Source organism: Taeniopygia guttata, chromosome 25 (assembly GCF_048771995.1).
Source record: "Taeniopygia guttata chromosome 25, bTaeGut7.mat, whole genome shotgun sequence".
In the NCBI taxonomy this organism is placed as follows: domain Eukaryota; kingdom Metazoa; phylum Chordata; class Aves; order Passeriformes; family Estrildidae; genus Taeniopygia; species Taeniopygia guttata.
In genome coordinates, this window is record NC_133050.1 from 4,821,489 (window position 1) to 4,842,592 (window position 21,104).

The following is a 21,104-nucleotide window of genomic DNA, read 5'->3' on the forward strand; positions in this document are numbered from 1 at the left end:
CTCTGAGCCCGCAGAGCAGGGCAGCGTTTGCTGATGGTCTGAGCCGTTCCTAAAGATCCTGTTGGGCTGTCTGACACACCTGGGGCAAGGCATTCCTTCCAACCTGGGCCACTCTGGGGGGCTGGGGGTGGCCCCAGGGCAGGTGGCAGTGCGTGCAAGGGCCCTTTGTGACACGGTGCAGCATGGTCACCGTGGAATGGAATGGGACAGGGTATCCAAGGGCCCTTTGTGACATGGTGCAGCATGGTCACCGTGGAATGGAATGGGACAGGGTATCTGAGGGCCCTTTGTGACATGCTGTGGCAAAGGTGTTGGCAGTGACAAGGCCACTCCACAGTGCTCTTTGCACGCAAAAGGACAGGACGGAGAGAGCGGTGCTGTGAGGAGCCCTCGCACAGCCACTCGTTCCTTGCTGACCTGGAGCTTTCCCGAGGTATTACTCCTGCAGGTGACCTCGTGGCCAGACCAGAACACTTGGTGACCTCTGGTTTTCCTGAGGCATCTCTTTTGCAGCTGCCCTCGAGGGCAGACCGTGGCATTTGCTTTGCACTGTCCTTGACAGGAGTCTCCTGTCCTTGTGGCTGGAGCCCCCAAGACCAGAGTGCAGGATTTGCTGTCCTGTAGCGTTTCCAAGACTTCACTCTTGCAGGTGCCCTCAAGGCACGACTACAGCACTTGCTGACTCGGACCTTTTCCTTTTCACCTTCTGCAAGTAGCCATGAATCCAGGCAGTGACGAAGAGCACAGACCTTCAAGCGTGCCCAATCTGGCCTTGGGGAAGGAGGAGAAAGAAGGCCCTGGAGCTGCCCCAGCACAGCAGCCTGAAGAGGTGGAGCAATTCGAGCCACCACAAAAGGGTGAGTGGCAGAGCTGGGCCACAGGGCTGGTGCCTGCAGCCAGCTTGGCCCCATGCCATCCCATGCCATCCCATGCCATCCCATGCCATCCCATGCCATCCCATGCCATCCCATGCCATGCCATGCCATGCCATGCCATGCCATGCCATGCCATGCCATGCCATGCCATGCCATCCCATCCCATCCCATCCCATCCCATCCCATCCCATCCCATCCCATCCCATCCCATCCCCTGGGGCCATGCCCATGGACAGGATGGAATAGGGGCCAGGCAGACACCCCACAGCCGTGCTCCATGCCCTGGGGCGGCGCGGGGCTGTCCCTGCCTGGGCAGCGCAGGGCTGGGCTGTGTTCTCCGGCCTCTCCCGCAGCCCCTCAGCTCGGGCTGCGCTCGCTCTTTGCCAGGTGCAGCCGTGCAGCGCACACGAGAGCAGGAACGCACCCGTGGCCGCTTCCGCAGAAGAGCGCAGGTCCCTGCAGCCATCCCCACCTGGGCTGGGCCTGCTGGCACTGCTCAGCCCAGAACTGTGCTCAGAGCACTCCATGCAACATCCCGGGCTTCTTGCCCTTCTGCTACAGATGGTTTGCAAATTCACGAAGAGGATTCGGGAGGAAGAGAGCAGCGTCATGGGCACTGTGGTCAGAGCGTACTCTCCCATCTTCAAAACCAAGGCCAGTGCTGCCCTGCTGGATATGCTTGTGGAGGAGGGTCCTTCCAGCCCAAAGCAAGTGAGCAGCCTGTGGCCTGGCTTTTTTCTTCCCAGCAATTACTTGGCTTCCCAAGCCACGCCTGCTGCTCCCTGGAAGCCTTTGAGGCCATGGCAGTGTGGTGGCAAGGGAAGCACTTCTCTGGGGCAGCTGGGCACATTCCTTCCTCTGGCAGCTTTCCAAGTCTCCCCTGCCTTCTCCAGCTGCCTGCCATGGCGAGGTACATCCTCGTGGCCAATGAGTTTCCTGAGTACAATCTGTACAGGCCCCTTCTGGATCTGACAGAGGCACAGCCCTCTGAGGTGGTGATGGCTCTCCTGCGTGTGGCCCCAGTGTGTGACAGGTACGGGGCCCATGTGTCCACAAGGCTCAGCAGCCCTTCAGCCTGTACAGCCTGTCCCAGGTGACTGACAAACAGAGAATTCCAGGGCCCTCTGGCTGCTCCCTTTGCCAGCCCTGGCCCCTGCCAGCCCCCCAGCGTGCTGCCATGCTTCCCCCCTGCCCCTCAGGGGCCAGTCCCCACAGGGCTGGGCTGCCTGCGTGCTGCCAGTGAGGGGCAGTGGGCAGAGGCAGGGCTGGCAGAGCAGCTCAGCTCCCCGCTGCCGCCCAGGCCACGCTGCTGTGTCCCAGACTCCTCTGAGACAGAGCTCTGACCCCACAGAGCTGCTTTGGCCATGTGGAAGAGCATCATGTGCTCGCCCAGGACTGCAGAGCCAGCCATGCTCGTACTCCTCGATGTGCTGGGGAGCTGGCCAGAGCACAGCACGTGCACCTCCGATGGGGACCACACGGCTGTCCTTGCCCTGGCTGTGAGTTTCTGCCTTTACTGGCCCCAAGGCCACCCCTCCAGCAGCTCTCCATCCTCCCTCCCCCACGGCGTCTCCCTGCCTCAGGCGCTGGGCTGAAACCTGGCCTTGGGACAGCTTCAGGGCCACCAGGCCCGGTGCTCCCCCTGCGTCTCTCCGGGCCTCTCCCTCCCGTGCTCGGGCCCTGCCACACGGACACCTCGGCACTGAGCGCTGTCTCGGGCTGCTCTGTCCTTTGCAGGCAACTGTGGTGACGTGGAAGATCCTCCAGCTGCCCTGTGTCCGACAGATGGTGACCCTGTATTTCCCTCGCCTCTTTGTCCATCTGCTCTTCCAATTGCTCTTCAGCACTCTGGATATGCCAGAGGAGGTCGATACCTTCTGGAAGGGATGTCAGCAGCAACACGGCCTTGCCACCAACCCCAACAGGTGCTCCATCCCAGTCCTCCTGTCCTTGCCACATCCCTGGGCAGGGGCCAGTGCTCCCAGTGTGACCTGGGCTTTGCTCTGCACACAGGTTTGCAGTGCAGACCCTGAAGGCCCTGCTCTGCCGACTGCACTATGAGGATCTGGTGGTGGCCATGGAAGACAAGCGTGGCTGGGACACACTGCTCTGTGCTGACACCCACCACTGTGCTGTGGGCGTGCTGGCCAGGTGAGACCCCCTGCTCCCCAGCTGTCCCTGGCATGTGTGCCCTGTGCCCCCGGTGCCCCACACAGTCCCCGTGGCCGTGCGCCAGAAGGCCTTGTCACCAAGGGACGGCCAAGGAGGCTGCAAAAGGCTGGGAGAGGAGCGTGCCCAAGAGCAGCAACCTCCCAGAGGGCTCAGCTGCCCCTTGCAGGGTGCTGGAGAAAGGCCAGACCTCTGTGAGTCAGTCCTGGGAGAGGTTTGCCCCCGCTGGCTCAGGGGTTTGGCTCCTATTTCCTCCTGTCAGAGAAATGCACCGTGCATCCGAAGCCGTGTGTTCCGCGATTGCATTCCAGCTGCTCGGGCTGCTCAGCAAAGACACGCCATGCCGGGATTTGGCCGCCCTGGCGTTCCTTGTGGAGGTGAGCCTGAAGGCCAGCGCTGCCTCGCTCAGCTGCCTCCCGGCTCTCTGCCCTCTCTTGGCCGCAGTGCCTGGGACGGAGCCCGCGCCCTGTGCTGCTGCCTGGGCTCAGCCCTGTGCGGTTCTGGGCTCCTGCCGGCCGCTCCCCTGTCACTGCCCTGTGCCTTTCAGGGCCTCGAGTGCCTGGAATTGAGTGAACACGGTGCTGACAGAGTCCTGCAAATCTTGTCAAGGCACCTGAGGAGCGAGTGCAAGGAGAAGGGTCACCTGGCGCTCAGGGCCCTTCTCGAGCTCATCAAGGATCCCTCAATGGTGAGAAGGGGGCAGGGGCAGAGGCTGCGCTCAGGAATGCAGTCACTTGGGCTTGGCTGGGCTTTGGGCGCTGGGCCAGCTGCTCCCAGCTCTCCTGCCTCCCGCTTCAGCTGCCCAAGTGCTTTGGAACAGCCCTTTGGCCTCTAGGCCCTGCAGCAGCAGGATGGCATTTCACAAACTTGTGTTCCTCACAGAGAGAAAAAATGTGGAGCCTGACTGAAAGTCTTGTGGAGCTCCTGTGGGATGCGGATGGAGAGACAGTTAGCATGACAGTCCTGCTCCTCAGCTGTATCTTCTTGGACAAGGACATGCTGACACCCAGCCCCATCACACTGCAGCTGGTTGAGGTGCTCCTGCCACTCCTTGACCACATAAGGCTCACTGCCCCCAGCCACGGCCACTGGCTGCTGCCCAGACACTTTGTGCCCTGTGGATTTGCAGGCCTGCACCAAGCTGAGCCCCATGCAGCCAATCCTGAGGTCTCTTTTTCTTCCCCTCATACAGGACAATAGCCAAGTGCAGCTGCCCTCCATACTGCTCTTCTGAACATGGATGACTTTTCCACAGGAAAAACAAAAAGAGGCTCTGAAGGCACACGTGCGCCAGAGCCTGCTGCCACTCTCCTTCCACTGCCATGATGAGAACCAGCGAGTGGCAGAGGTGAGGACTCGGCAGCTGCTGCTGTTCCCCTGGCAGGGGCTGGGCTGCCTCCTGCCCTGGCACCTCGCAGGCTGCAGCCTCCTCCAGGCCCTGGCACAGGGACGGGTCCTGCGCCCTGGGCTGTGGGGCCATCTCCGCGTCTCTGCTGCTCTCCAGGCTTCTCAGGAAACGCTGCTTTGTGCGGCCGAGTTCCTGAAGAGGAGGGATCTTGAAAAGCTGCTGAAGAACCAGAAGCTGTGGAAGTTCACCGAGTGCCAGGTAAGGAGGGCCGGGAAGCCGCAGCCCCAGCCTGGAGAAGCCCCCTGAGCGCGGTGCTCGGTGTGCGGGCTGGCAGCTGTGCCCCTGCCCGCTGCTGCAGCCCGAGGCCGCGCGGGCTCTGCTCCAGGCTCCTGCGGCCCGAGCCGGGTGCCCATGGAGCCCCGGCCCGGCGGGGCTGCGGGGCCAACCCTTCCCTCCTGCCGCTCTCTGCAGCTGGCAGAGGACAGCAGCAGCGTGGCCGAGCACCTGCGCCGGGCCCTGCCCTACCTGCAGAGCCCACAGGAGCCCCTGCGAGAGGCGCCGTCAGGTTCATGGGTGAGCCACGAGCCGGGCCAGGAGGGCGTGTGGGCACAGGGCTGGCAGCGCCGCTGGCAGGGAGCTGTGCCGCTGGGCCTGACAGGCTCTGTGTTCCCAGGGATGGCCGGGAGGAGCTTGAGGGGACAGCAGGAAAAGCTCCAGCTGATCTGCAATGGTGAGACAGGGCAGCGGGCTGCCAGCGGGGGCTGCCGGGGCGAGCTGCAAGCCCTGCCCCAGCTGCGGAGAGCTCTGCTCTCCTAGGTAGAGCACACAGAGATTTCAGGGACACGTGGGGGATGCGTGGCCAGCAGCTTCAGGCTGATCCCCTTGGTCCCTGATCCCTCCCGACCATAGCAAGAGCCGGCTGGGATGGCTCTGGCAGAAGGGGCTCCCCTCGGCTCCCCTCGGCTCCCCGCAGAGTCGGGATCTGACCGTGGCTCTGTTCCTCTCTCTTGCAGCCCTTGAATGCCTGACAGAGGATGTCGGTAGTGCCATGTCAGAGCTGGCACTTCAAACATTGCATGTGCTCCGGGCAATACAGAGTGGGCGATACTCCATCTTCCAGAAGGTGCAAGATCATACAGCCCTCTGTGATGTCACACGGACATCTCTGTGATGTCACACTGTTATCTCTGTGATGTCACACAGTTCTTAGTGATGTCACACTGTTATCTCTGTGATGTCACACAGCGCTCTGTGACGTCACACTGACATCTCCGTGATGTCACACACCTCTCTGTGATGTCACACAATCTCCTGTGATGTCACACTGTCCCAGTGAGGTCACACAGCTTTTTGTGACGTCACACAGACATATCTGTGATGTCACACAGCTCTCTGTGACATCACACAGACATCTCTGTGATGTCACTCGGACATCATTGTGATGTCACACTGACCCAGTGAGGTCACACAGCTTTTTGTGACGTCACAGAGCTCTCTGTGATGTCACACTGACATCTCTGTGATGTCACACACCTCTCTGTGATGTCACACTGAGATCTCTGTGACATCACACAGCTCTCTGTGATGTCACACAGCTCTCTGTGATGTCACAAAGGATCTGTGATTTCACATTTATGTCTCTGTGATTTCACACAGGACCTGTGATGTCACATAGCCCCTGTGATGTTACACAGAACTCTGTGGTGTCTCACATTCCCTGGTCTCTCACTGTGGTTGTTTATCTGTCTTCCAGCCCTTCAAGCCATGAGCGAAGATGACAGCCCATCCTCCACTAACCGGGAAACTCAGGCAATTTTTGGACAAAGATGCAGAACTAAGGTCATCTGCTGGATTCAGAGAACCAGGGTCCCAAGCAGAGTACCAGGAGACAGTGAAGAGAGCAGCAGGACTCAATGTCACTGGAGCTCCAGGCACACCTGATGCTGGCCACAGCTGTGCCTGCTGCAAGCTCCCATAGCTGCTGCCTTCCCCCTCCCTGTTGACAGCTCCTTCCCTCCAGCCCTCAAACGCTGCCCATTCCCTTTTTTGGCCCCCATCTCATCCCTTCCCTTTCCCTTCCATTAATAAACAGTTTGGTTTCTACCCCTTACCTGCATCTCTGTGGAGCTGAAGCGGCACAAATCCCGGGCCCTGGGACACACAGGCCCCTGCTGCTGTTCTCTTCCACGCCGTGTTCTGTGCACACACACACAGAACGAGGGCAGATCAGGCTGAAAAGGTGCCTGTGCTGAAGGTGCAGTTCCACAACCCTGTGGACTTGCAGATCTTGCTGTGCAGCCTGGAGCCCCTGGAATTTGGAAGAGCCAAGCTGAGTATGCTCTGAAGGCAGCTGTGAGGGATTCCATGGCAAGCTTCCACGGAGGGCAAAGGAGCTTGGAATGCTGGAAGTTTTCAGGAATAGCTTCCTGAAAGCTCAGCAGTGCTCCATCCCTGCACAGGATCAGGGAGAGGGCAGAACCAGCGACCATCCGGGCTTAGCAGGGAGCTTTGGGTGTGCCTGAGGGCAAAGGAAGCAGCAGCGCGGTGCCCAAGACTGGGACGCGCGACCCTGCCAGTGCCCGGAGCGCTGTCAGGCAGTGCCGGGATCCCGGCTGTGGTTCTGGTCCCCACAAGTGAGGAATTGCAGCCCCAGGCTCAGAGCCAGTCAGAAAGCCAAGCAAGTGAGAGCAGAGGGAGGGCACCCTTCCAGTCTCTCTTGGGCATGGCCGCAAAACAGCCCCTGCTGCTTCTTCCTCCGCCTGTGTTTGGGCTGTGCTGGTGGCAGAGGCAGCCAGGCTGTGCTCTGCCTTCCAGAGCCTGTTGGGAGCGGGCATGAAAAGCGCTGTGTGCACAGCGGAGAGGCCTGGAAGGTGCTGGCAAGAGCGTCCTGCGGGAGCAGGGCTCTGGGCTCTGGCTGGGAACAGCCTGGTCTTGGTGCCGTGGGCGCAGGCAGGAGTTGAGGCAGGTGAAGAGGCAGTGAGCAGCTTGTGTTTGTAGAGGGCCTGGGACTGCACGTCTGAGCCTCCACCTGGAAAGGCACTTGGGGGAATAGCAGCTGGAGCTGGAGTGCCTGTCCTGAAAGGACGTGAAGTCCTTCAGCCTTGCCAGCGTTTCCTAAGGGTGTGTTGGTGTTGAGCAGAAAAGCCGCACATTTGGGGTAATGCATTTGGAGGACAGGGGCTTGCTTCTCAAGGAAAGTGCTTCCCAGGGAGCTCCCAGTGAGGCAGGTGCAAGTGTCCCCCTTTGGCTCTCTGTGCTCCTTTCAGTCCTTGAGGCCCGCTGCACTTGGCAGAGGGACAGGGGAAGGGAGAAGGCTGTGAAGAGCAGGTTTGGCATCCACCTGGACCTGCAGGGACCAACCCAAGCACCTGCAGCAGCGTGTGTTACCCCCCCTTTGGACAGAGGGGTGAGCAGAACCATCTCTGTCCATCTGTGAGCCCCAGAGCTCTCTGTGGGAGCTGTGAATTAAAAGGCCTTTACACACTCACGTTTCACATCTTCCCTCTCTGCTGTGTTTCAGCTCTTGGCAAGATGCATTTGCCTCCTGCTTGCTGGGAGCTGCTGTGGCCCAGGGCCAGCACAGACTGGGCTGGGTGGGCCAGGCAGTGTGGTGGAGAGTCTTGGCTGATCTTGGTGTGTGCCTGACCTCAGAAAAGGCTTGGAAGGATTGCCTCGCAAATGTCCTGCTCACTGGCTCTCCCTGTGCATCTTGGAGAGCACAGCGGAGGCATTTCTGGCAGGCCAGACGCTCTCTTGGGACTTCCCCTCTCTTAGATCTTCCCCCTCTTGGAATCCCTGCTCTCCTAGAGCACCCTCTCTTCCCTTTGTCTCTCCCCTCCCCCATCACCTCAGGCCCTGCCACGTGCTTCGTCTGGCAGCTCCAGGCAGGACCTTTCACCATCCCTAATAAACCTTATATTCTAAGAGCAACCAACAGAGATCTCTCGTTTGAATCCATCCAAACCGTCCTGGAGGCTCCTGCGTCCTTACAACATTATTTTCCCTTTTAACCCAATAACTGATCCCCTGAAGCCTGCAATGCAGAATTTTCTGTCCAATCACAAAATATCACCCAAACCCATGAAGAAGGAGGTAAGAAGAAGGTAAATAAGAAGAACCTGTCTCCACCCTAAAACCTCCATATGCTTCATATTTATTACTATATTCTAAAACCCCAAACTCTAAGTTTTCCACCCGGTGGTAGTATACATCTCTAACCAACTACGCACCTGTATCCCCAGTGCTATTAATCAATTTTGGAAATCTTCTCCACAGCCTCAGGTCAAACGCAGTGTTCTCTTGCAAGTCTGTGCCTTTCAGCACAGCAAGTTTAAAATTCTCAGCATCCAGGGTTCCAACACTTACGGAATCATGGACACTCATGTGACACTAAAGGCCTCACTGAACCATTGTGACACCACAAGGCCTCATTGAACCGAGGGGCCATTGTGACACTATGGAGTGTTGGCAGGCCAAGGGCAGTTGTCACACTGTGTGGCACCATGGAACCAAGGAGCTACAGGGCCCCATGGAACTAAGGATTCATGGAACAGTGTGGGACCCCACGGAACCAAAGGTCCATTGTGACATTGTGGGGCCTATTGGAATACTGGAGGCCATTCTGACACTTTGAGGCCTCATTGAATCAAGGGGATCTGCAGGGCCCCATGGAAATAAGGAGACCCTTCTGATACTGTGAGTGCCCATGGAACCAAGGGCACCATGGATCCTGTGGCACCAAGGAGACCCCTGTGACCCTGCAAGGCCTCATGGAAGCAAGGGACCATTGTGACACTATGGAGCCCCATGGAAACAAGAGGCCAGCATGGCACATCTGGGCCTCATGGAACCAAGGATCCAATATGACACCACCAGTGTGACACTGCAGAGCCCCATGCAAACAAGGGGCCGGTGTGACACTGCAGGGCCCCATGAATCCAAGGGAACAGGTAACAGGTCTGGTTGGCTTGGCCTGACTGGTCCAACTGCCCTTGGCAGGTTGAGGGTTTCTTCTCATGTACCCCTGAAACAGAGCCCTGGGGCTCTGAGCTTTCCTTCCAATGGAAAAAAGCTGCCCTTCTCATTGAAGCATCCATGGCCAAAATGGGATTCCCCCTCCAAAATTCCCAATATCCAGGGATTGCTCCTAAACAAAAGCTGCCATTACCAACAAGTCTATTTGACCTTGTCTTCCTGAGAGCTGGCTCTCACCTGCCTTCAAACACTGAGGCTCTGTGCTTTCCTTCCTGTGGAAAAGAAGCATCCCTCCTGCACAGGCAACCATGGGCAAAATTGGTACTTTTCCTCCAAAATTCCCTATATGCAAGGGTTTCTCCCAGACAAAAGCTGCCAGGACAGACTGCTCTGGCTGGCCTTGGCCTCTGGTGGTCTCCCTGTTCTGCCCTGCAACACTGGGACTCTGCCCTTTCCTTCCTATGAAAAACAATCGTCTTTCTTCTTCATCCTTCATCCATCTCCTTCTTTCAGCCAGGTGTCCATGGCCGAAATTGGGATTCCACCCCCAGAAGTCCTATAGTCAAAGATTGCTCCTACACAAAAGCTGCCATGACAGACAGGTCTGGCTGGCCTTGGCCTCCTTAGGGGGGGCTCTCACCTGCCCTCCAAACACAGGGGATCCATGCTTCCCTTCCTATGGAAAAGAACTGGCCTCCTCCTCCAGGCACAAATGGCTGAAATTGGGATTCAACATCCACAATCCAAATATCCAAGGGTTGGTCACAGACAAACCTGCCAGGACAGACAGGTCTGTCTGGCCTTGGCCTCTGGTGACTGCAGAATTCATCAGACCCTGAAACACAGGGGCTCTGTGGTTTCCTTTCTGTGGAGACCATTGTGACACTGTGGGGCCTTGTGGAACCAAAGGGCCATTGTCACCCTGCGGGGCCTCATGGAAGGAAGGGGCCACACTTCAGAAGCAAGCAGAACATTGGGACACGGCAGAGTGCCATGAAACCAAGGGAACATGGAACAGGTCTGGCTGGCTTGGCCTCCCAGGGACCACCTGACAGGTCCAGCTGATCTTGGAACGTGGAGGGCTGCCTCTCATCAGCCCCTGGAGAACTGGGGCTCTGTGCTTTCCTTCTTATGGAAAAGAACCATCCATGTTTCCAGGTGTCCACAGCCAAAATTTATACTCCCCCTGAAAAATTCCCTATATGCAAGGGTAATCCCACCCAAAATCTGCCAGGACAGACAGCTCTGGCTGGCCTTGGCCTCTGGTGGTCACCTCTCATCTCAAGGAAGCCCTGAGGAAAGTATTTGAGCGGGTTTGGCAGCTGGAACATAAATGAGTCTCTCATCCTCTGAAAAATTCAGATGCTCATTTGATCCTACGTGTATTTTTTTTCTCATTGTGCATTATGCATGAAATATAATTTTTAGTTAAAAAATATTATTCTTATCACTCCCATAGTGTTATCTGACACAAAACACCTCGTCTACATATGGATCCAGGTCACCTGTATAAGCAAACCCAAGAAAGAGTCCAGCAGGAATGATTTGTCTCTGCTCCCATCTGTCACATCTCTGGAGCTGGAGGTGCAGCCCCAGCACTTGGGAGGGCTCAGGGGGTCACCAGCTCAGCTCTCACACAGAGAACTTGTGGACCTTGGATGATCTTCCTGGCCCTGCCCGCTCAGCCAGGCTGAGATGGACACTGATGGTTTCTGTGCCAGGCTCTCCCAGCCCAGCCCAGCTCCCTGCAAGCTCTGCCAGCTGCCCTGAGCTCTGGGCAGCACCAAGGGCCTCTCCCCAGCACAGCCCAGCCGGCTCTGGCCCCACAGCTCTGCTCAGGCCTGGCTGCTCTGGGAATGGAGCAGCTGAGGAATGGAGTCACATCCAGGGGTGTCCCCAGGGCTCAGCACTGGGGCCAGGTCAGTGAAATCTCTTTATTGCTGATCTGGACAAGGCCATGGAGGGCACCCTCAGGCAGTTCCAGGTGAGCCCAGGCTGGGTGGGAGTGTGGCTGTGCTGGAGGGCAGGAAGCTCTGCAGAGGGATCTGGACAGGCTGGAGCCATGGGCCCAGGACAATGGGATGAGGTTCACCAAGGCCAAGGGCCGGGTCCTGCCCTGGGCTCACAGCCACCCCAAATCCCTGGCTGTGCCCTGCCCCTGATCCCCCAGCCTGTCCTGTTTCCTTCATCCCTGCATTGCCAGGGACTTTCTGGGACAAGGGAGCTCTGCTCTGGGGATGGAGGGAGCTTCAAGTGCCACCACTGGAGTGGGAACCACAACTCATCAGGTTTGTGTCCTTTGGGGATCAGGAACTGGTGAGACTCAGAGGCACAGAAAGTTTCTCTTCATGGCCAACAGACCACAGTTGAACAGGACACAATTTAATAACAATTGCACTCATCCTTGAGCTATGTGCAACATCCTAGCAATGTCTGATGAGTCCAGCATTCACAGGTGATTTCCATACTAAAACTGATTTTAGACAAACGTGGTTCTGTTTGATAGATATAAACCAAATTAAGTTTCTGTATGAGGATGCTCATCCTGGAGTGGGGGAAAAACAGCTCAAACAATTCTCGATTTGCAAAGCTGTCAGTGGTGGATGGAGAAGGGAGGTCAGGCTGCTTTTGGAGTTGAGGAAATGCTAAAACCAGCCTGGCTCATTTAATCTCCTCCTGGCCTGGCTGATCTCCCCTCTTTCCCCTTCCACCCATTGGCTTTTGTCTCCCACCAGGCCCCCCTGGTGAAGAGCCTGGCTCTGTGTTCTCCATCCCCTCATCACTGGCACTGCCAGGCTGGGATGAGGAGCCCCTCAGCCTTCCCTGCTCCGGGCTGGACAAGCCCAGCTCCCTCAGCCTCGGCTCACAGCCCAAGGGCTCCAGCCCCACCTTGGAGGTCCTTCCCTAACCCTGCTCCAGCTGCCAGACATCTTTCCTGCCCTGGGGAACCCAACCCAGGCCACAGGGACCTGGATAATCCATGTCCTTGATGTCCTGGTCACACAGCCCTGGCCCCTTGTCCCCATGTCAGGCTCTGGGGTGGATCCTGTGGAACACCCTTTGGTGGAGGCTGTGGCTCCAGGGGGACCAGGGGGATACCAGGGGACAGGGACCCTGCTGGGCATGAACAGCATTGGACTTGTTGGGAGAAACTGTGAGGGGGAGCTGGGGCGGAGTGACCAAGGCAGTGACCTCACAGAGCCCTCCTGGGATGTCACACAGCCCCTCTCTGATGTCTCAGCCCATTCTGTAATGTCACACAGCTGGTTTCTGATGTCACAGCCAACTCTGTGATGTCACAGCCAACTCTGTAATGTCACAGAGACAGTCTTTGATGCCGTAGCTGCTCGATGACCTCACATAACCCACTCTGTGATGTCACAGCCCACTCTGTGACCTCATGTCACCAGGTGATAAATTGTCTCCACCAGGTGAGCTGACGCCTGGAGCTTGCTCTCCAAAACCCCAGGCCCATGGAAACCACACAATGCCCATTGTGGGAGAAGGGGAACTGGAAGTTCACCAGCCTCAGTGTCCTGCCAGCTCAGCCAGGCCCATGGGAACATTGGGGTCCATGACCACCAGGGACCACCAGAGAGACCCCCAGGACAGAAGAACACATGGGTAAAGGCGAGGGGAAATATGTTAATGACTTCGGGGAAATGATTATCAGATGTGTGTTTAGTCCAGCACAATCAATGAATACATGTGCAAAATACAGAACATGAACAGAAACTTTCCTGTACTCAGCATGCTCGGCTTTGGGAGGAGCTGTCCCCTGTGCATCCAGCTGAATAAAGAATGCAGCTTCTTAATGCTGCACTGGTGTTAAGGAGTTTTCTGTTTTACCGAATTTTTGGTAACACTGCACTCCCAAGGAAAGCTCTGTCTCCTGCTGCTCACAAACAGAGAAGGGCTGGTGGCAGATGTGGGTGTCAGAGGCTGCCTGGGGCACAGGGACCATGAAATAATCAAGTTTTCAATGACCTGTGAAAGAAGGAGGGGCAGCAACAAAACTTCCACACTGGAATTAGGAAGGGCAGCCTGTGGCCTATTTAGGATGCAGATTTGGGGGAGTACCGAATCAGGTACTGATTTTTTAAAGGGAAACAGCCCTTAAAAACAAAGAGGTCCACGGAGGATGGACACATTTCAAGAAAGTAATCCTACAGGGGAAGTAGCAGCCTGTCCCAGTGTGGCAAAAGATGAGGTGGTGAGGAAAATGACTGGCCTGGTCAACCATAGAGCTTTTGTGGGAACTCAAGGGAAAAAAGGACAGGCAACTCAGGAAGTCTTTATAGATGTTGTTAGGTCATTCAGAAAGAGAAGTTGAGAGGTGAAAATGCAATTAATGCTTAACCTGGCCACTTCTGTGAAAAATAACAGAAAATATTTCTATAAATAAATTAATAGCAAAACGTGGGGTAAGGAGAACCTCTACTCTTTATTGGATGCAGTGGAGAATATAGTAAATAAAGATAAGGAAAAAGCCATACTACTTAACACCTTGTTTGTATCAATTTTCAATATTAGGAAAGGTCGTGCTCAGGCCAAAACTTCTTCTGACCTGGTAGATGGGCACAGGGAGCAGAATGGCCCCTGTAATCCAGGAGGAAGCAGCTGGTGACCTGCTGAGCCACTCAGATGCTCACAGGCATATGGGATGGGATGGGATCCATCCTAGGGGCATGAGGGAGCTGGTGGATGAGCTCCCCAAGCTGCTCCCCATCATTTACCATCAGTCCTGGCTCACCAGGGAGGTCCCAGAGCACTGGAGGTGCCAGTGTGAGCCCATCCCCAGGAAGGGCTGGAAGGAGGATCTGGGGAACTCCAGGCCTGTCAGCCTGACCTCGGTGCCCGGCAAGGTTATGGAACAGATCACCTTGAGTGCCACCCCAGGGCACCCACAGGATGGCCGAGGGGTCAGAGCCAGCCAGCGTGGATTTAGGAGGGGCAGGTCCTGCCTGAGCACCCTGATCTCCTTTTATAACCAGGTGACCCACCTGTGGATGTGGGAAAGGCTGTGGATGTGTCCATCTGGACTTCAGCAAAGCCTTGGACACTGTCTGTGACAGCATTCCCTGGAAAAGCTGCAGCCCACGGCTTGGGCAGGTTCCCTCCTGGCTGGGAGATGGAAGAGCTGGCTGGAGGCTGGGCCCAGAGAGGGGTGGGGATGGTGCTGCACCCAGCTGGTGTCCAGTCCCTGGTGCTGTCCCCAGGGATCTGTGTTGGGCCCAGTCCTGTTTAACATCTTCACCGATGATCTGGGGGAGGGGATCGAGCCCACCATCCCCAAATTTGCAGGTGACACCAAGCTGGGTGTGAGTGTGGATCTGCTGGAGGGCAGGACAAGAAGACACAGCCTTCAGCTGCACCAGGGGAGGTTTAGGCTGGACAAGAGGAAGAAGTTCTTCACAGAAAGGGTGAGTGGGCATTGGAATGGGCAGGCCAGGGGGAGGTGGCAGAGTCACTGTCCCTCTCCAGTGGCACTCAGTGGCATGGTCTGGGTGACAAGGCGGTATTAGGGCATCAGTTGAACTTGATTGTCCCAAAGGTCTTTTCCAGCCTATTTGATTCTGTCATTCTGTGATGATTGGGACACTCTGGGGCCATTGTGACCCTGCAGGGCCTGGTGGAACTAAGAGGACCATGGTGACACTGTGCAGCCCCATAGAACCAGGGCTCCATTGTGGTGCTCTGGGGCCCAATGGAACCAGGGAGTCCCCGTGACACTGGGTCCTGGTGGAACCACAGAGGCCATGGTGACACTGCGGGGCCTCGTGTAACCGAGGGGTTTCACCACTGTGACACTGCGAAACCAAGGAGAGCATTGGGAGAGTCCAGGGCCCAGGGGAACCAAGGGGACATTCTGACACTGCGGGGCCTCATGGAACCACAGAGAGCATTGTGACAGTGTGGGACCTCATGTGACCATGGGGCCTTTGTGACACCCTGGGGCCCCATGGAACCGAGGGGCCACTGTGAAACTGCGGCACCAACGAGAACATTGTGACACTGTGAAGCCCCATGGAACAAAGGAGTCCATTGTCACATTTTGGGGCCCCATGGAACCAAGGAGACCAGTGTGACAGTGCAGGGCCTGGTGCAACCAAAGGGACTTTGTGACACTGAAGGGACACATGGAACCAAGGACATCTTTGCAGATGACACCAAGCTGGATGTGACTGTTGATCTGCTGGAGGGTAGGAGGGCTCTGCACAGGGCCCTGGACAGGCTGGATCCAGGGACCAAACCCAACAAGGTGAGGTTTAACAAGTCCAAGTGCCGGGTCCTGCACTTTGGCCACAACAACCCCTGCAGCACCACAGGCTGGGGACAGAGGGGCTGGACAGCAGCCAGGCAGAAAGGGACCTGCAGGGACTGATGGACAGCAGGCTGGACATGAGCCAGCCGTGTGCCCAGGTGGCCAAGAAGGCCAATGGCTCCTGGCCTGGATCAGGAATGGTGTGGCCAGCAGGAGCAGAGCTGCTGTGCCAGCACTGATCTGCCCCAGCTCTGCACACAGGCATTGCTGCTGCAGCTCCAGGGAAGGCAACAAAAGGGCATCTCTGCAGAAAACTCTGCTGGGAGATCCTTGAGTTCCTTTAAAGCCACTGAGATCACAGCCCCTCCTTGACACAGTCTGTGGGCACAGGGAAGGTGGAGGTAAATAAAATGAAAAACTACACAAACAATGGCTTTATTTTGTTGACAAGATTTAAAATATAAAACACAGGGGGAAAATGAAAAAAAACCCATAATCAAACCCAAAAGAACTATCAACAATTGTATATATTACAAATTATTTCTATTAACTGGTGTCCCTGCTGCAGCCCCGGCACTGCCACCCCCAGGACTGTGCCCAGCCCCGAGAGCACTCAGGCCCTGCAGCAGCACCAGGGCCACCAGGGCAGCGGGGCAGGGCCACGGGAGCAGCACTGGCAGCACCAAGTGCTGCTGCTCCTGGGCACAGCTGCTGTGCCAGCCCTGATTTGCCCCAGCTCTGCACACAGACATTGTTGCTGCAGCTCCAGAGAAGGCAACAAAAGGCCATCTCTGCAGAAAACTTCACTGGGAGTTCCTTTAGTTCCTTTAAAGGCACCAAGAGCACAGCCCCTCCTTGACACAGTCTGTGGGCACAGGGAAGGTGGAGAGAATCAAAAAGAGAAATGGCACAAACCATGTGATTTCATTGTGGACAAGATTAAAATAGTAAAACAAAGAAAAAGAGCCTCCAAACAGAAACCAAATAGAAGTATCAAAGATGACTTTTATTACAATGATTTGCAGAAATTGGCCAGCAGTTTAATGTTCCTGAAAGCATCCAGTCATCAGTGTCCACACTGCAGCCTTGAGCTCCTGGTTCCTCAGGCTGTAGATGAGGGGGTTCAGGGCTGGAGGCACCACCGAGTACAGAACTGACAGGGCCAGATCCAGGGATGGGGAGGTGATGGAGGGGGGCTTCAGGTGAGCAAACATGACAGTGCTTAAGAAAAGGGAGACCACGGCCAGGTGAGGGAGGCAGGTGGAAAAGGCTTTGTGCCGTCCCTGCTCAGAGGGGATCCTCAGCACAGCCCTGAAGATCTGCACATAGGAGAAAACAATGAACACAAAACAACCAAGTCCGAAACAGGCACTAACAGCAATGAGCCCAAGTTCCCTGAGGTAGGACTTGGAGCAGGAGAGCTTGAGGATCTGTGGGATTTCACAGAAGAACTGTCCCTGGGCATTGCCATGGCACAGGGGCAGGGAAAATGTATTGGCTGTGAGCAGCAGAGCAGTGAGAAAGGCACTGGCCCAGGCAGCTGCTGCCATGTGGGCACAAGCTCTGCTGCCCAGGAGGGTCCCGTAGTGCAGGGGTTTGCAGATGGACACGTAGCGGTCGTAGCACATGATGGTCAGGAGGAAATACACTGATCCAAGAAAGAAGAAAACCAGAAAAACCTGAGCAGCACATCCTGTGTAGGAGATGTCCCTGGTATCCCAGAGGGAATTGTGCAGGGCTTTGGGGACAGTGGTGCAGATGGAGCCCAGGTCGCTGAGGGCCAGGTGGAGCAGGAAGAAGAACATGGGCGTGTGCAGGTGGTGGCCGCAGGCTACGGCGCTGATGGTGAGGCTGTTGCCCAGGAGGGCAGCCAGGGAGATGCCCAGGAAGAGGCAGAAGTGCAGGAGCTGCAGCTGCCGCGTGTCTGCCAGTGCCAGCAGGAGGAAGTGGCTGATGGAGCTGCTGTTGGACATTTGCTGTGGCTGCACATGGGCACCTGTTCATGGAGAAAGGACAGTGACAAGTCAGGAGAGGCTGTTTGGAGCCAAACCTGGGCCATTCCCTGCAGCCTGTCCTGCTGGGACTCACCCACCCTTGTTACTGCTCTGGGAAAACCTTCACCCAGGTCCCTGCCTGAGCTCCAGTTGTGCAGGCTGAGTGTGCCAGGAGCAGCCAGACCTGAGCGTGGGGGCTCTCGAGGAGCCATCCCTGCCCTGCTTCCCTGGGTTTGTGGCCCTGTGGCAGAGGGACAAGGCTGGATATTCAGGATTTGTCAGGGGAATAATTCCTATTGCAGAAAGGCATGGTACCATCTGCACTACCACTTCTAAGGGAAATGGCAGGAGCTGGTTTAAGGAATTATTTTCCTACCCACACATCATTCCTGGCTCTCTGAGGTCAGAAATCCCAAGCATTCCTGCTGCACTCAGAGTTTGCCACTGAGAGATGTGAGAGGCAAAGGATTCCCTGTGGCTGAGGGCAGGTGAGGGGCTGGATGGGCTTGTTCCCCCAGCACTTCTCTGTTCAGCCCCCTCTCCTTCCCTGAGCAACTCCCTGGCCCTGGACATTCCCTCCTGAGAGGTGCCTTGTCCCTGCCAGCAGAGCCCATCCCACCCTGTGTGCCCTCGGCCCGGCCCTACAGAAACCTGCCTGTGTGCAGGGCCCTGGCTGGGGCAGGCTCTGTGTGCAGCTGGGCAAGGGCAGCTCAGGAGAGCCCTGCTGGGCCCTGCAGAGGTGATGCTGCTGCTGTCCAGGGATGAGGAGTGGCTGAAGGCCCTTTGGGAGGCTCCCAGCAGAGACACTGACCACCCAAAGTCACAGTTCTGGACACTCTGTAAATGTTCAAACATTCCTTTGATGATCCTGTGTGTCCCTTTCAACTCAGAATGTTCTGTCACTCTGGGATTACAGTTCCTGCACTGTTTATCTCATCCCCCTGTTGTTTATAATCAGAAGAGAAAAAAAAAACCCTTGCAACAGTGTTAGAACAGGAAAGTAAAAACCAGACCTTTATTGCAAGATTCCAGGTGGCCCCGCAGGAATGGGGCACACCCAGCCCCTGATTTCAACAAGATAATAAGGTTGATTAATTAGGATATTTAACAGGAATATCCAGTAGGAGATTCAGTTGCCCCAGTTACACACCCCTGGCTCAACCCATTGGAGTAGGTCCAAGGGTTTCTTTGCCCCAGTTTTATTTATGACTGCTTACATTGTTGTCAAAAACCAAAATATTCTTCTTGTAGGCACTCTTCATGATAATAAGACTATACAATATTTCAGGAATGTACTTAGACAGTCAGCTTATTGTTCTAAAATCTAAGAGCTAGGCAGGAAACATACTAGAGTGAGTAAAGGATTACAGTAAAATAAGAACATAATAGTAGTTTAATAGAGTTAATTAATTAATAGAGTTAAGTAAGTATTTTAGTTTTATAACTATATAATAGTAATTTATAGAGCTACAGATATCTGAAAAATATATAAAAGGCAAAATACTTTTCATCATCACCCCAAATTTCCCATCCTTCTCCAAGCAGGAAATTGAAAACACTCTCAGGAAATCTACTGATCTATACAGCAATCCCAGGCTTACCTTCTTTGGGAAGTGCCCTCCGGAGCTGTGCCCAGGCTGGTCTGGAGCTGGGAGCAGCCCTGCCCCACCCAGCCCCTCTCAGCAGCAGCACCTGCCCTGCTCAGGGCGGCTCCTTCCCCCCACAGCTCCTGGCCAGCGCTGGGAGCAGCTCCAGGGCCGGCTGAGAGCTGTCCCTGGCAGGCAGCAGAGTCCTGGCCCAGCACAGCGCCCTGGGCTGCAGGACCCTGCTCTGCAGGACAGCCCTGGGCACCCCTGGCTGCTCTGCACAGGAGATGAGCAGAGAATGCACTCACAGGGTCTGTGGGCATTGGGATGTTCCAGCTTTAGGAGATCACTCCAGGAGCTGCAGCTGCATTGTCCTGCAGCCAGAGGTTCCTGTGCCAAGGGCTGGCAGTGATTCTGCCCCAGGCACTTCTCAGCCCTTCCCAGCCCTGACTGATTGAAGCTCTCTGTGCCTCTGTGCTGTGCCCGGGCTGGCTGCAGGCAGTGCCCCAGCCCTGCTGGGCTGGGAGAAGAGCTGCTCAGCAAGAGAAATGTGCTTTTGAAGCTCTGCTTGGTTACCAGGATCACCCTCTGTGCCAGGAGCCCGGCCCAGCTCAGCAGCACAGACACAGCACAAGGACTTTAATGACCCTCTGGGGCTTTGTGCTCAGGCCCTGAACATCAGGCCCTGAGAGGGAGCTGCAGAAACCTCTCCAGAACTCCAAGTCACAATCCAACTCCAAAGTTTCTTGGACTTTTAATGGGTCCCACTGAGGGACATGACTGAGAAAGTGTCCCCAGGCCCCAGGCAGAGCAGTGAACTGGAGCCACTGATGACAGGTGGGGACAAAGAGAAGCCAAGTCTTGGTGCCCTGGGGCACAGCAGGGTCTGTGCCACCAAGGACTGTGAGGAGACACCTTGTCCTGAGGCCCTGGGGCCTCCTGGCACAGCCCCAGCCAGGCTGGGCACTGTCACCCCCTGGTCCTGCCCTCAGCATCCCCCCCTAGCCCATATCCCAGTGGCCTCAAGGATCTGCTGGAAGGAGTCCCTGGGGAGCCTTGGTCAGGAATGGCCCTGGGGGCTCCTTCATGCTCCCAGAACTGCATTTCTTTTAAGGTATTTGGTGTTTCCCTTTTGATACAGACTCTGTGAGAGGTTTGTGCAATCATGGCCCCAATTATCTGCCTTAAGGAGTCCCTTGAGAGATTTGTACTGACACTCACTGGGGCTCATTAATACTCTGAGATACTAAACTTTTTTCAGGTACTTTGGATTTTCCTTTCCACACCGAGAGGTTTTTGTGCCATTTTGAGTCTCCAATTCTCTCCTTCAAGGAGTCCATGAGGAGCCTGTGTTGGGGATGGACCTCAGTGGCACCCATTAATGCTTTGAGACAGTTTGGGGTTTTCTTCTGCCATTGACTCCTGGAAAGGTTTGTGCAATCTCCTCTCAGGCCCTGAGGTTCCAGGGCTCAGCTCCAAATGCACCACGGGGCTCATTAGGTTCAGGCAACTCCTGACAAACCACGGCTCTGCCTTGTTTTCCCTCTGGTCTGGGGCAGTTCATCAGGAAGTTTCTGTAGTGGTTTTGGTTCACCATTTTGGGATTTCTTGGGCAATATATCAATAAGTGTGGTGGGTTCAGTGCTGTCTAATTACCAGTGCACACACTAGAATATACTTACTCATTTCCTGCTCTTGAAATAGGATTAGAAGAAAGGCAAAGTCGGCTCAAAACTTTTAAATGGTATAAAGAAAAGTTTCTTAAGAGTAACTAAAAGACAGAGTAATAAGGATCAGAACTAAACTTTCAGAACACTTCCTTTCTCCATACAATCTGACAATGTAAAGAGACAAAATCTAAAATTTTCTGTCAATTTTCCACCTCTAGAATAG

The 21,104-nt window shown here is 55.6% G+C and overlaps 1 protein-coding gene and 1 long non-coding RNA gene across 3 annotated transcripts in view; one reads left to right on the top strand and one right to left on the bottom strand.

Moving 5' to 3' along the window:
* LOC140680592 (uncharacterized) overlaps positions 1–21,104 on the top strand; it is a 402,733-nt gene that overhangs the window by 364,718 nt on the left and 16,911 nt on the right. The gene's annotated exons all lie outside the window — the stretch shown is intronic.
* On the bottom strand, positions 16,672–17,604 carry LOC140680566 (olfactory receptor 14C36-like). Its single transcript, XM_072918378.1, has one exon. It carries the CDS (start codon positions 17,602–17,604, stop codon positions 16,672–16,674), a length of 933 nt encoding a protein of 310 aa, XP_072774479.1.